General features: G+C 53.4%; 1 protein-coding gene across 1 annotated transcript; it reads left to right on the top strand.

Annotated features, from left to right (window-relative positions):
* Window positions 1–8,195: 8,195 nt before the first annotated feature.
* Window positions 8,196–14,297, top strand: MEN1 (menin 1). Its single transcript, NM_001169000.1, is given in 9 exon segments — window positions 8,196–8,655; window positions 10,518–10,726; window positions 10,941–11,069; window positions 11,401–11,441; window positions 11,522–11,609; window positions 12,250–12,386; window positions 12,866–13,001; window positions 13,435–13,599; window positions 13,815–14,297. Coding segments are annotated over 9 exon segments (1,848 nt in total).
* The last annotated feature ends 1,073 nt before the right edge of the window (window positions 14,298–15,370 follow it).

Raw genomic sequence — 15,370 nt, 5'->3', positions numbered from 1 at the left:
TAATTCTTTTGTATTTTTAGTAGAGACGGGGTTTTGCCATGTTGGCCAGGCTAGTCTCAAACTCCTGACCTCAGGTGATCCACCTGCCTTGGCCTCCCAAAGTGCTGAGATTACAGGTGTGAGCCACTGCGCCTGGCCAAGCATCCTACTCTCTAACCAACATGCCTCTCTTTCCAGCCCATTCTAGCACCCCAACTCCAACTGACTGTTGACCCCACAGAAACCTACAACCCACTGATATTACTACACATTTGCTGTCCTTCACTCTTCCCTTGTCCTTACATGCCTCCTCACCCAGCCTACATTCCAGGTCAATCATTAATAATGACTGCTTTGGCCAGGTGCAATGGCTCATGCCTGTAATCCCCAGCACTTTGGGAGGCCGAAGCAGATTAATCACCTGAAGTCAGGAGTTTGAAACCAGCCTCGCCAACATGGCAAAGCCCTGTCTCTACTAAAAATACGAAAATTAGCTGGGCATGGTGGCGGGTGCCTGTAATCCCAGATACTCAGGAGGCTGAGGCAGGAGAATCGCATGAATCCGGTAGATGGAGGTTGCAGTGAGCCGAGATTGCACCACTGCACTGCAACCTGGGAGACAGAGGGAGACTCCATCTTAAAAAATAAAATAGGCCGGGCGCGGTGGCTCACGCCTGTAATTCCAGCACTTTGGGAGGCCAAGGTGGGCAGATCACCTGAGGTCAGGAGATCAAGACCATCCTGGCTAACACGGTGAAACCTCGTCTATACTAAAAATACCAAAATTAGCTAGGCACGGTGGCCGGCGCCCGTAGTCTTAGCTACATGGGAGGCTGAGGCAGGAGAATGGCGTGAACCCGGGAGACGGAGCTTGCAGTGAGTGGAGATCGCACCATTGCACTCCAGCCTGGGCGACAGAGCGAGACTCCGTCTCAAAAATAATAAAATAAAATAAAATAAATAAAATAAAATAAAATAAATAAAATAAAATAAAATAAAATAAATAGAATAAAATAAATAAAATAAAATATCCCTACTGCTTTGCATGCATGTATTTCTTTAGCAAATATTTGTTGAACACCTATTATGTGCCAGACACTATTCTAGGCCCAGGGTACACATCAGTGAACACGACAGACACATTTCCCGTCCTGTAGAGCTTATCTTCTGGTGGTAGGGGACAAACAATAACTAAATCAGGCCGGGCATGGTGACTCGTGCCTGTAATCCCAGTACTTGGGAGGCTGAAGTAGGAGGACTGCCTTGAGCCCAGGAGGTCAAAGCTGCAGTGAACCATGATTGCACTGCTGCACGTCAGCCTGGGCAACAGAGTCTCAAAACAGAGAAACAAAGTGGTCATATCGTACGTTAGAATAGTGGTTCTCAACCTGGGGTTACTTTGGCATCCCAGGGGACATTTGGCAACATCTGGAGACATTTTTAGTTGTCCCCACTGTGGGAGCTGAACTGGTGGCATCCAGTGGGCAGAAACCACAGATGCTGCTCATCATCTTACAACGCACAGGACGGCTGCAGCCACAGAGAATGACCCGGCCTCAAGCGTCAACAGTGCCTCCTTCGAGAGCCTCTGTCTAGGTGTTAATGCTAACAAAACAAACAAACAAACAAAAAAGGGGGCTGGCCGCGGTGGCTCATGCCTGTAAGCCCAGCACTTTGGGAGGCTGAAGTGGGCGGATCACCTGAGGTCAGGAGTTCGAGACCAGCCTGGCCAACATGGCAAAACCCCGTCTCTCCTAAAAACACAAAAATTAGCCAGGTGTGGTGGCGTGCACCTGAAGTGCACCTGAAGAGGCTGAGGCAGGAGCATCCCTTGAACCTGGGAGGCAGAGGTTGCAGTGAGCCAAGATCCAGTCACTGCACTCTAGCCTGGGTGACAGGGTGAGACTCCGTTTCAGAAAAACAAAACAAAAACAAAAAAGAAACGCAGAGCAGGGTTGAGGGATGGATGCAGGAATTTCGAGTGGAGGGTGTGATTTGAAGTAGAATTGTCAGGTCTGTGTCAGCCTTTTTGAGGTGACGTTTGAGCAATATTGTGAAGGTGGGGAACCCGGTAGACATCTGGAAAGGAGATGGTAACCCACTGGGCTTCCCATTTCGCTGAGAAAATCGAATTGCCCACCACATACGCCTAGGTAGTAGAGGCCTTCTTTCCAGTCCTCGTGGATAAACTGCCTGTGCTCCTAGCCAAGGCTCCTGCCAGTCGGGAACGCATTCCCACTCTCTGTCCAAGGCCATCACTGCCACAATTCTCTTATGAACCAGCAGTAACCTTTTCCACCCCCCTTTTCTCCAGCTGTTTAATGCCCTCTCATCTTCCTCCTTCCCTTTGCTGCAAAGAGCCCAAAACACTTCTGTATTATCACTGTCTCCAACTTCTTTCCTCCCATTGGTCCTGAGCCCAAGCCCACAAGACTTTTGCTCCCAAAGTGCTCTTTTTAATTTTTAATTTTTAATTTTTTTTATTTGAGACAGAGTCTCGCTCTGTCATCCAGGCTAGAGTGCAGTGGTGTCATCTCGGCTCACTGCAACCTCCAACTCCCAGGTTCAAGCGATTCTCCTGCCTCAGCCTCCTGAGTAGCTGGGACTACAGGCATGCGCCACCACGCCCGGCTAATTTTTGTATTTTTAGTAGAGACGGGGTTTCACCGTGTTAGCCAGGATGGTCTCGATCTCCTGACCTCGTGATCTGCCCGCCTCAGCCTCCCAAAGTGCTGGGATTACAGGCGTGAGCCACCGTGCCTGGCCACTTCCTCGGCACTCCTATCCCTTTTCTTTGTTTTATCTTTTTTTTCCTTATGAATGATTATTTTCACGCTGGGTATGGTGACTCATGCCTATAATCCCAACACTTTGGGAGGCTGGGGCAGGAGGATCACTTGAGGCCAGGAGCTCCAGACTAGTCTGGGCAATATAGCAATATCTCCCTCTCTACAAAAATTTAAAAAATAAAACATTGACTATTTCCTAATATATTACACATTACATTTATTTCTTGTACATCTTGTCTGTCTACTCCATTAAATGTAACTTTGCTCTCATTCAGGCAGTGACCTTTTTTAAAAAAACCTTGGCCGGGCGCGGTGGCTCACGCCTGTAATCCCAGCACTTTGGGAGGTGGAGGCTGGTGGATCACGAGGTCGGGAGATCGAGACCATCCTGGCTAACACGGTGAAACCCCGTCTCTACTAAAAACACAAAAAATTAGCCGGGTATGGTGGCGGGCGCCTGTAGTCCCAGCTACTTGGGAGGCTGAGGTAGGAGAATGGCGTGAACCCGGGAGGCAGAGCTTGCAGTGAGCTGAGATCCGGCCACTGCACTCCAGTCTGGGTGACAGAGAGAGACTCCGTCTCAAAAAAAAAAAAAAAAAAACACCTTAAAATTATTTATTTATTTTGAGACAGGGTCTTGCTTTGTCACCCAGCCTGGTGTGCAGTGGCACGATGTTGGCCCATTATAAACCTCCCAGGCTCAATTGATCCTCTCACCTCAGCCTCCTGAGGAGCTGGGACTACAGGCATATGCTAATATGCCCAGATACTTTTTAAAATTTTTCTGTGGAAACGAGGTCTCACTATGTTACCCAGTCTGGTCTCAAACTCCTGAGCTGAAGAGATCCTTCCACTTCCACCTCCGGAGTAGCTAGGACCACAGGCACACACCACCACACCCAGCTAAAATACTTTTTTTTTCTTTTTCTTGCTCTGTCGCCTAGGCTGAAGTGCAGTGGCATACTCTCGGTTCACTGCAACCGCCACCTCCTGGGTTCAAGCAATTCTCCTGCCTCAGCCTCCCGAATAGCTGGGATTACAGGCACCTGCCACCACACCCAGCTAATTTTTGTATGTTTAGTAGACATGGGGTTTCACCGTGTCAAGGCTTTCACCATGTTGGCCAGGCTGGTCTCGAACTCCTGACCTCAAGTGATCCGTCCGCCTCAGCCTCTCAAAGTGCTGGGATTACAGGCGTGAGCCTCCACGCCTGGTCTGGTTTTTGTTTTTTTTGTTGTTGTTTTTGGGAACAGGATTTCACTGTGTTAGGCTGGAATGTAGTGGTGCGATCACAGCTCACTGCAGCCTCGAACTCGTGCCTGAGCTTCCTGAGTAGCTGGGACTACCTGGTGCACACCACTGTGTTTGACTAATTTAAATTTTTTTTTTTTTTTTTTTTTTTTTTTTGTAGAGACAGGGTCTTGCTTTGTTGCTCGGGCTGGTCTGGAACTTTTGGCCTCAAGCAGTCTTTCTGCCTTGGCATGTCAAAGCCCTGGGATTACAGGTGTGAGCCACTGCACTCAGCCTTGACTGTTTTTAAAACACAAAGTGGCTAAGGCCTGTAATGCCAGCACTTCTGGAAGGCCAAGGCAGGTGGATCACGTAAGACCAGGTGTTCAAGACCAGTCTGGTCAACATGGTGAAACCCCATCTCTACTAAAAATACAAAAACTAGCCGGGTGTGGTGGCGGGTGCCTGTAATCCCAGCTACTCAGGAGGCTGAGACAAGAGAGTCACTTAAACCTGGGAGGCAGAGGTTGCAGTGAGCCAAGATCATGCCATTGTACTCTAGCCTGGGCGACACAGCAATGCTGTCAAATAAATAAATACATAAATAAATAAACAAATAAATAAAATAAAACACAAAGTCCTATCCTATACTCGTGAGTCGCCTCAGTTCTGGGCCAATTGGGAAGGTTGGTTACCCTGTTTACTAGTTTTTCTACTGATGTCCTTTTTCTGTTCCAGGATTTGATCCAGAACACCACATTGCATTTAGTTGTTCTATCTCCTTAGTTTCTCATCTGCAATGATTTGTGGGTCCTTCCTTATTTTTCATGACCTTAGCTCTTTTGATTTGTTTTGTTTTTTGTTTTTGAGGCAGGGTCTCACTGTGTTGCCCAGGCTGGAGTGCACTGCCATGACCACGGCTCACTGCAGTCTTGACCTCCTGGGCTCACATGATCCTCCTGCCTCAGCCTTCTGAGTAGCTGGGACTACAGGTGAGCACCACCACACCCGGTCAATGTTTTGTTTTTGTAGAGTCGGGGTCTCCCTATGTTGCCCGGGCTGGTCTTGAACTCCTGGCCCCAAGCAATCCTCCTGCTTCAGCTTCCCAAAGTGTTGTAATTACAGGTATGAGCCTGGCATGAACTTGACACTATTGAGATATACTGGTCAGGTATTTTGTAGACTGTCCCTCAACTCTGTTTTGCCAGATGTTTTCTCATGATTAGAGAAGGGTTATAAATTTTGAAGAAAATCCAGAGAGGTGAAGAGGTGAAATAGGGCAGGAATTTGATCTGTTTTATTTACTGCTCTATACCCAGTGTCTGGAACTTGGCCCATGGTAAGTACCAAAAATCTGTTTTTTTGAATGAATAAGTGAATACATGAGTGGCTGTGGAAATTTAGTATTGTTTCAAAGTTTTAAAATGTTGTTGAAGGCCGGGCGCGGTGGCTCAAGTCTGTAATCCCAGCACTTTGGGAAGCCGAGACGGGCGGATCACAAGGTCACGAGATCGAGACCATCCTGGCTAACCCGGTGAAACCCCGTCTCTACTAAAAAATACAAAAAACTAGCCGGGCGAGGTGGCGGGCGCCTGTAGTCCCAGCTACTCGGGAGGCTGAGGCAGGAGAATGGCGTGAACCCGAAAGGCGGAGCTTGCAGTGAGCGGAGATGAGCCACTGCACTCCAGCCTGGGTGACAGAGTGAGACTCCGTCTCAAAAAAAAAAAAAAAAAAAAGTTGTTGATCTAGGCCGGGCACAGTGGCTTATACCTGTAATCCTAGCAGTTTGGGAGGCCGAGGTGGGAGGATCACTTAAGGTCAGGAGTTTGAGACCAGCCTGATCAACATGGTGAAACTTCTGTCTCTACTAAAAATACAAAAATTAGCCAAGTGTGGTGGCAGGCGCCTGTAATCCCGGCTACTTGGGAGGCTGAGGCAGAAGAATCACTTGAACCTGGGAGGCAGAGGTTGCAGTGAGCCAAGATCGCACCACTGCACTCCAGCCTGGGCAACAGAGTAAGACTCTGTCTCAAAACAAATAAACAAACAAATAACTACTCTTTGGCTGGATACGGTGGTTCATGCTTGTAATCTTAGCACTTAGGGAGGCCGAGGCGGGCAGATCACTTGAAGTTAGGGGTTCGAGACCAGCCTGGCCAACATGGTGAAACCCCATCTCTACTTAAAATACAAAAAATGATCTGGGTGTGGTGGCGGACACCTGTAATCCCACTGGGGCCTTTTTTTTTTTTTTTTTTTTTTTGAGTCGGAGTCTTCACTCTGTCCTCCAGGCTGGAGTACAGTGGCTCATCTCCGCTCACTGCAAGCTCCGCCTCCCGGGTTCACGCCATTCTCCTGCCTCAGCCTCCCGAGTAGCTGGGACTACAGGCTCCTGCCACTACGCCTGGCTAATTTTTTATATTTTAGTAGAGACGAGGTTTCACCGTGTTAGCCAGGATGGTCTCGATCTCCTGACCTCGTGATCCACCCGCCTGGGCCTCCCAAAGTGCAGGGATTACAGGCGTGAGCCACCGTGCCCGGCCGGGATGTTTTTTTAAGACAGAGTCTCACTCTGTTGCCCAGGCTGGAGTGCAGTGGCAAGATCTTGGCTCACTGAAACCTCCACCTCCCAGGTTCAAGGAATTCCCCCGCCTCAGCCTCTCAAGTAGCTGGGAATCCCCGTCTCTGCCAAAAAAAAAAAAAAACCTATATATATATATGTGTGTGTGTGTGTGTGTTTTATATGTATATATATTTAGGTATATGCACACACACACAAAATTAGGTGGGAGTGGTGGCGCACGCCTGTGGTCCCAGCTACTTGGGAGGCTGAGGCACGAGAATTGCTTGAGCCCGTGAAGTCAAGGCTGCAGTGAGCCAAGACCGAGCCATTGCACTCCAGCCTGGGCGAAAGAGAAAGACTGTGTCTCAGAACAAACAAACAAAAGCTATTCTTGCCACGTTTTTCGTTTTTTTTTTTTTTGAGTCAGAGTCTCAGCTGGAGTGCAGTGGCTCGATCTCGGTTCACTTCAAGCTCTGCCTCCCGGGTTCACGCCATTCTCCTGCCTCAGCCTTCCGAGTAGCTGGGACTACAGGCGCCCGCCACCACTCCCGGCTAATTATATATATATATTTTTAGTACAGACGGGGGTTTCACCGTGTTAGCCAGGATGGTCTCGATCTCCTGACCTTGTGATCCGCCCGCCTCGGCCTCTCAAAGCGCTGGGATTACAGGCGTGAGCCACCGCGCCCGGCCCATATTTATTTGTTAACAGACACTGATACCCAGCTAAAGCGGTTGCACACATTTATTCTCTGGAAGTGTTTAAAAGTATCTGTTTTCCTCACATCGTTTTATGTAAAATTGTTCTGGATCAAGCAACTTGATCTTTTTCCTCATAACTTGCCGACTGACCCGTGACAGCAAAACCGGCAGAAGCTCGGTGACCTGCCACCCTGAGTCTGCAGGTAGTGCCCCTGGACTATATTTCCCAGAAGGCACTGCGGACTCGCTTCCTGCCTGGTCGGCTTGAAGGGAAGGACCAATCCCTGAGTGTCTCGGGAAGGAGGCATCCGGAGCCGCGGACCTAGAGATCCCAGAAGCCACCGCGCGGCGGCCCGGCCCGCAACTATTTCCAGATTCGGCGGGGGCAGGGGTGGGCCCAGACTCCACTTCCCGGCGGGTAGTGCGACCCTAGGGGCGGGACTTCATGTCCCAGCAGGCTCCGGGCGGCGTGGGCCGCGGTGCCTTGTGTGGGATGTAAGCGCGGAGGTGGGCGAGGGGTACCGAGGCGAGGACTCTCCTTGGGGTTTGGGGGCTTGGCCAGGGTGCGCTTTCTGGGCGGACTCTAGCTTTCTGGGCGGACTCTAGGGCCCCGGGGGCACAGTCGTAGAGGGGGCGGGGCGGCCATTGGGGCTCCTCATTGGGGTCCTTGAGGCGCACCCCATCGGGTACCGGGCGTCCCGGAATTGTGGGGGACAAAAAGGCTCTGCAGTCTCGGCTGAGGGGTCTCACCGACAAAAGAGGGGAAGCCGGTGAGCAGAGGCTGAGGAGGGTGGGGAAGCAGGGGAGCTGTGCGTGTGTCGGAGGGTGGAAACTTAGCGGACCCTGGGAGGGGGCTCCCCGGCCGAACCTGCCCGACCCTCCCTCCCGCGGCTTGCCTGCAGGCCGCCGCCCGCCGCCCGCCGCCCGCCGCCATGGGGCTGAAGGCCGCCCAGAAGACGCTGTTCCCGCTGCGCTCCATCGACGACGTGGTTCGCCTGTTTGCTGCCGAGCTGGGCCGAGAGGAGCCGGACCTGGTGCTCCTTTCCTTGGTGCTGGGCTTCGTGGAGCATTTTCTGGCTGTTAACCGCGTCATCCCCACCAACGTTCCCGAGCTCACCTTCCAGCCCAGCCCCGCCCCCGACCCGCCTGGCGGCCTCACCTACTTTCCCGTGGCCGACCTGTCTATCATCGCCGCCCTCTATGCCCGCTTCACCGCCCAGATCCGAGGCGCTGTCGACCTGTCCCTCTATCCTCGAGAAGGGGGTGTCTCCAGCCGTGAGCTGGTGAAGAAGGTCTCCGATGTCATATGGAACAGCCTCAGCCGCTCCTACTTCAAGGATCGAGCCCACATCCAGTCCCTCTTCAGCTTCATCACAGGTTGGAGCCCACTAGGTGGGAATCTTATCCATGACCCACTTCTTCAAAACCCTCCGTGGTTTACAGAACCCTTTTGAGAACTGTAAGCCTTGTGAGGTTGGGCAGGTGTTATTTTCCTCTTTGCAGTTGGGAAACTGAAGCCCAAAGAGGGGAAATGATGTGCCAAAGTCACACACGGCATGGCAGGGCTGGAAGTGAAGCCTGATCACTTGGCTCCAAACCATCAACCTCACCTCTGCCCCCTCAGCACCTCCACCCCTGCCACTGAACAATCACAGCAGTTCTAAGCATGAGATACAGAGGGTGGCAGCAGATTTAGGGGGCAAGAAGATGAAATTGGGTTGCATTTGAGGCAGTTAAACAAAATAATAGTTATGAAGATGTTTTTGTTTTTGTTTTTTGTGTTTTTTTTTTTTTTGAGACAGGGTCTCACTCTGTCCCCCAGGCTGGAGTGCAGTGGTGTGATCATGGCTCACTGCAGCCTCAACCTCCCTGCCTCAGCCTCCTGAGTAGCTGAGAGTACAGGCATTCACCACCACGCCTGGCTAATTTTTTGTATTTTTTGTAGAGATGGCATCTCACTATGTGGCCCAGACTGGTCTTGAACTCTTGGGCTCAAGTGATCTGCCCGCCTCAGCCTCCCAGTTGCTGGGATTACAGGTGTGAGCCACCGCAACTGGTGGCCTATGAAATTTTTTTTTTTTTTTTTTAAGACAGAGTCTCGGCCGGGCGCGGTGGCTCAAGCCTGTAATCCCAGCACTTTGGGAGGCCGAGGCGGGTGGATCACGAGGTCAGGAGATCGAGACCATCCTGGCTAACATGGTGAAACCCCGTCTCTAACTAAAAATACAAAAAAAACTAGCCGGGCGAGGTGGCGGGCGCCTGTAGTCCCAGCTACTCGGAGGCTGAGGCAGGAGAATGGCGTGAACCCGGGAGGCGGAGCTTGCGGTGAGCCGAGATCGCGCCACCGCACTCCAGCACTCCAGCCTGGGCGACACAGCGAGACTCCGTCTCAAAAAAAAAAAAAAAAAAGACAGAGTCTCACTCTGTCGTCCAGGCTGGAGTGCAGTGGCGCAATCTCAGCTCACTGCAAGCTCTGCCTCCTGGGTTCATGCCATTCTCCTGCCTCCTGCCTCAGCCTCCTGCATAGCTGGGACTACAGGTGCCCGCCACCATACCTGGCTAATTTTTTTTTTTTTTTTTTTTGTATTTTTAGTAGAGATGGGGTTTCACTGTGTTAGGATTGTCTGGATCTCCTGACCTCGTGATCCACCCGCCTTGGCCTCCCAAAGTGCTGGGATTACAGGCATGAGCCACCGCGCTCGGCCAAAAATGTTTTGAGACAGACTGAGGGCTTGACCTCAAAAGGCTTAAGACTTTTCAGCAAGCCTGGTTGACTGGCAATCCCATCCTGGTGTGCCATATTGAGAAGGATTCAGAGGCTGCTTCTCAGATTAGCAGGAAAAGAGTGCAGAGATAAATGAGGATTATCTGTTGGTGAGTGTATAACAGGAGAGTGTTGGCCAGTGTCCTGTATTTGCCATTCCTGTTTTAACCTAGTAAGTGCAGTAAAATAGAATCCTTAAATCCATAGAATATATAATAGAGTTGCAGAGAAAGACGAGATAGGGCCAAAGGCTGGGTCAGCTACAGGAGATCCAGAAAGGTCTCTTGTTGGACATAGAGGGTGTAAACAGGGAGAGAGAGGCTTTGAACACATGGGAGGGAAGGGATGGAGGGATGGTGGGCAGGATAATCTGAGTTTGGGGCACAGGCTTGGAAGGGGAGTGGGAGGGAGTGTGGCCCATCACTACCTGGCTCCCTTCCCCCACGTCAAAACACAGAGGACCCTCTTTCATTACCTGCCCCTTCCACAGGCACCAAATTGGACAGCTCCGGTGTGGCCTTTGCTGTGGTTGGGGCCTGCCAGGCCCTGGGTCTCCGGGATGTCCACCTCGCCCTGTCTGAGGATCATGCCTGGGTAGTGTTTGGGCCCAATGGGGAGCAGACAGCTGAGGTCACCTGGCATGGCAAGGGCAACGAGGACCGCAGGGGCCAGACGGTCAACGCTGGTGTGGCTGAGCGGGTATTGTTCCCTCCCTGCAACCTTGTCCCCTTATACTCTGGTAGCCCAAACCAACCAAAGGACTCCACTTTCTTGGGCCACACCCCTTTCTTCCCATTACCACCCACATACATCAGGAAGGGAAGACAGAAGAGCCCCTTTTCCCAGCTGTCATTCCCTGAAGAAGGCACAGGGTGGGCCATCATGAGACATAATGATCTTGTCCCCTCTCAAGAGCTGGCTGTACCTGAAAGGATCATACATGCGCTGTGACCGCAAGATGGAGGTGGCATTCATGGTGTGTGCCATCAACCCTTCCATTGACCTGCACACCGACTCGCTGGAGCTGCTGCAGCTGCAGCAGGTGAGGGCTGAGCCAATGGGGCAGTACTGGGCTAGGCCAGACTTGACTTGCTGTGGGACCCTGGGTAGGGGCACTTTCCCTTCCTGAGCTTCAGTTTCCCCCGCTGGAATATGATGGGTTAGTAATTCCTGGCCTGGCCTTTCCCAGGGCTCCTGGGAGAGTGGAATTGAGATGTGAAATTGCTTTAACTCCATTAAAGAATGGCCCAGAATTTTGGCCCTTCTACCTGGTGGGTGGTCCCTGTTTATTCTGACCCCCACCTCTGCCCGATAGGCTTAGGACCCATTCTCCTCCCTGTTCGTAGCTCATAACTCTCTCCTTCGGCTCCTAGAAGCTGCTCTGGCTGCTCTATGACCTGGGACATCTGGAAAGGTCAGTAGAGGGAAGTGGCCAGGCTGGGCCTTGTGAGGCCAGGGGGCTGGGTGGCAGCCTGAATTATGATCCTCTCCTAGGTACCCCATGGCCTTAGGGAACCTGGCAGATCTGGAGGAGCTGGAGCCCACCCCTGGCCGGCCAGATCCACTCACCCTCTACCACAAGGTGGGGGCATCTAAGGAGGATGCAGAAGGGAGACCCCAACAGTGGCTGAGGCAGGGGCCCTCATCTGGGTGGATGAGAAGAGAACTTTGTGTGTTAGGGGGTATCACCCATCCAGTGTCACTTTATGTCAACTGAGTGCAGAATCAGTTCAGTCAGGGCCGTCTGAGGAGTGTCCAGGGTTCACCAGCCTGGGAGTGGCAGGGTCTGCATTTGTCCCCTCAGCCCTGCCTTTTCTGCCACTCCTTACTGTCCTTTCTGGAGTATAACAGAGGTCAAATGTGGTAGGAGCACTGAAGAGGGAGGGGGTGTTTACTTGGTGGGTGTAGGTGGGGAGTAGGGCCATTGGGCTGGGCTTGGAAGTCTTTGGTGTGTATGTAGAAGAGTGTCTGGGAAAGAGGAGGACCCTGAGCTTGGAGGGCAGGCCCCACCCCTGCAGTCTGCCCCAGGCCTCAGCCAGCAGTCCTGTAGACCCAGGGAGGAGACCAGGTAGAAGGGCTGGCAGCAAGTGGAGGTCAGAGTGGAGATGGAGAGGACTCCCTGGGATCTTCCTGTGACCCCTTCTGGGTGTGCCCTGGTGGGGCATTTGTGCCAGCAGGGCAGCTGGGGCTGCCTCCCTGAGGATCCGCTGCCTCACCCCCAGGGCATTGCCTCAGCCAAGACCTACTATCGGGATGAACACATCTACCCCTACATGTACCTGGCTGGCTACCACTGTCGGAACCGCAACGTGCGCGAAGCCCTGCAGGCCTGGGCAGACACAGCCACTGTCATCCAGGAGTGAGGATCCCCCTATTAGGGCCTGCAGCCTGTCCCTTCTTCCCCTCCATTAGTTTCCAACCACCCTCATCCAGGACTGAGGCCTGGCTCCCACGCCCCATCCCCTTTCCATCCAGTCCCTAGGCAGCAAGGCCGCCATCACCCAGGAGGTAGGGACCCTGATTAAGGTGTCACATCTTTCCCCCCTCCCTTCTCCTAATTTTTTTTTCTCAGAACAGCCTCAAATCTCCTTCCAATGTTTAACCACCATCATCCGGCAGTGGGACCTCCACCCTCAGCCCCGTGCCCCTCCTCATTCTTGCTTTCTTGCTGTGGCTGACCCAGACAGCATCATTTTGCAGTGAGGACCCCACCTACTCCCCCAGCCCCTGGGGTGACCCAGGAAAAGAAACCTGGGCTCCATCCCCCACCAGGTCCCTGGGGCTACCCCCCATGGCGAGACCCCTTGAGACCCTACAGAGACCCCACTGCTCTCACAGCTACAACTACTGCCGGGAAGACGAGGAGATCTACAAGGAGTTCTTCGAAGTAGCCAATGATGTCATCCCCAACCTGCTGAAGGAGGCAGCCAGCTTGCTGGAGGCGGGCGAGGAGCGGCCAGGGGAGCAGAGCCAGGTGAAAGGCTAGAGCTCCAGCCTGTGTCCAGCCTCCAACCTGGGCAGGGCTCCCTGCCATAGGCCATGGGGGCTGCATGTATGGGACTAGGGATGGCATGAGGAAGGTGGCCCTGAGCAGAGAGCTATGTTCCCTTTTGCTATAACTGAGGTCCTGGGCCCAGGTTGGACAGGGCTGAAGGTATTTTAGAGGTTTCTACCCTGTGCCTTCAGTTTCATGGCCAGACTCCCTCCCTCAGCTGAGGGATGGAGATAAGGGATGGTAACTTCTGGTGACGGATTGGCTTTATAAAAGGAAAGAGGTTCTAAGAATGTTCTCAACCTATGCTTACCTTTTCTGGAGCCAGGGGTCTTTGCCTAGGTGGGGGGCCTGGCCTGTGCCCTCTGCTAAGGGGTAAGAGACTGACCTGTGCCCTCCCTTCCCTCTTGTCAAGGGCACCCAGAGCCAAGGTTCTGCCCTCCAGGACCCTGAGTGCTTCGCCCACCTGCTGCGATTCTACGACGGCATCTGCAAGTGGGAGGAGGGCAGTCCCACGCCTGTGCTGCACGTGGGCTGGGCCACCTTTCTTGTGCAGTCCCTAGGCCGTTTCGAGGGACAGGTGAGGGACAGCTGCACAGAGGTCTGGGCACTACAGGTGGTGACAGCAGCTATGGCTTGTCAGACTTTTCTGGCCCAGGGGCAGTATCTGCTCATCCCCTTGGGTGCCGGTGAGACTGAGACCCCTGGGTGGCATGGGATGGCCAGAGCAGGGTCCTGGAGTTCCAGCCGCTGGCCAGCAACCTTGCTCTCACCTTGTTCTCCCCACTGGCCCAGGTGCGGCAGAAGGTGCGCATAGTGAGCCGAGAGGCCGAGGCAGCCGAGGCCGAGGAGCCATGGGGCGAGGAAGCCCGGGAAGGCCGGCGGCGGGGCCCACGGCGGGAGTCCAAGCCAGAGGAGCCCCCGCCACCCAAGAAGCCAGCACTGGACAAGGGCCTGGGTGCCAGCCAGGGTGCAGTGTCAGGACCCCCCCGGAAGCCCCCTGGGACGGTCCCTGGCACAGCCCGAGGCCCTGAAGGTGGCAGCACGGCTCAGGTGCCAGCGCCTGCAGCGTCACCACCGCCAGAGGGTCCAGTGCTCACTTTCCAGAGTGAGAAGATGAAGGGCATGAAGGAGCTGCTGGTGGCCACCAAGATCAACTCGAGCGCCATCAAGCTGCAACTCACGGCACAGTCGCAAGTGCAGATGAAAAAGCAGAAAGTGTCCACCCCTAGTGACTACACTCTGTCTTTCCTCAAGCGGCAGCGCAAAGGCCTCTAAACTACTGGGGACTTTGGACCGCTTGTGGGGACCCAGGCCCCGCCTTTAGTCCACCAACTCTGAGCCCATGCTCTGCCCCCAGCCCAAAGGGGACAGGCCTTATCCCTACCCAAACCCAAAGTTCCAGGTCCCGAGCAGAGTCTATATCAAACCCACGATTTTCTCCAGCTCAGAACCCAGGGCTCTGCCCTAGTCGTTAGAATATAGGTCTCTTCTCCCAGAATTCCAGGGTGCCAATGGAAACCTCACCCTGGGTCCTAATTAACAATCTTTAAAGGCCCAGCCCCTAGAACCCAGGCTCCTCCTCGGAACCGCTCACCTAGAGCCAGACCAACGTTACTCAGGGCTGCTCCCAGCTTGTAGGAGCTGAGGTTTCACCCTTAACCCAAGGAGCACAGGTCCCACCTCCGGCCTGGGAGCCTAGACCACTCAGCCCCTAGGAGTATATTTCCACACTTCAGAATTCCGTATCTTGCGAATCCAAGCCCTCTGCCCCAAAAAACTTCAGTTCTGCTCCAGAATTTGGAAATCCTAGCTTCCTCTCTTTCCTATCCCGAGTCTGGGACACAAAACTCCTCCCCCAGCCTATGAGCATCCTGAGCCCCGCCCTCTTCCTGACGAAACTGGCCCCGGATCAGAGCAGGACCTCCCTTCCGACCCTCTGGGAACCTCCCAGAGGTCCAGCCCATTTCGGAGCATCCCGGAGGAAATCTGCAGAGGGTTGGGAGTGGGTGACAGGAGCCTGATCTTTTCCTGTTTTGTACATAGATTTATTTTTCAGTTCCAAGAAAGATGAATACATTTTGTTAAAAAAAAAATACAAAGCGCAAGTCCATGTTTCATCTGGGAAACTGGGGATGGGGCGGGGAGTGGAGCGCCCCCTCTTCCCTCTGCCTTCTGGCTTCCAAGACTTTGCGCTCCCTATCTGTGGAGCGCGAGCAACGAGCAATGGTGGCAGCGGAAGGACTTAGGCTCCACCTCGGCCTCGGGGCTTCCCCGCGCCGCTGAGGGCCAGTCCCGCGGGCGCCTCCTCCCGGCCGGGCGGTGGGGCATCCCCGGCGCGGCCCCGCCCC

Source organism: Papio anubis, chromosome 12, assembly GCF_008728515.1.
Source record: "Papio anubis isolate 15944 chromosome 12, Panubis1.0, whole genome shotgun sequence".
Lineage (NCBI taxonomy): Eukaryota > Metazoa > Chordata > Mammalia > Primates > Cercopithecidae > Papio > Papio anubis.
This window is presented reverse-complemented; position numbering and strand designations above follow the sequence as displayed.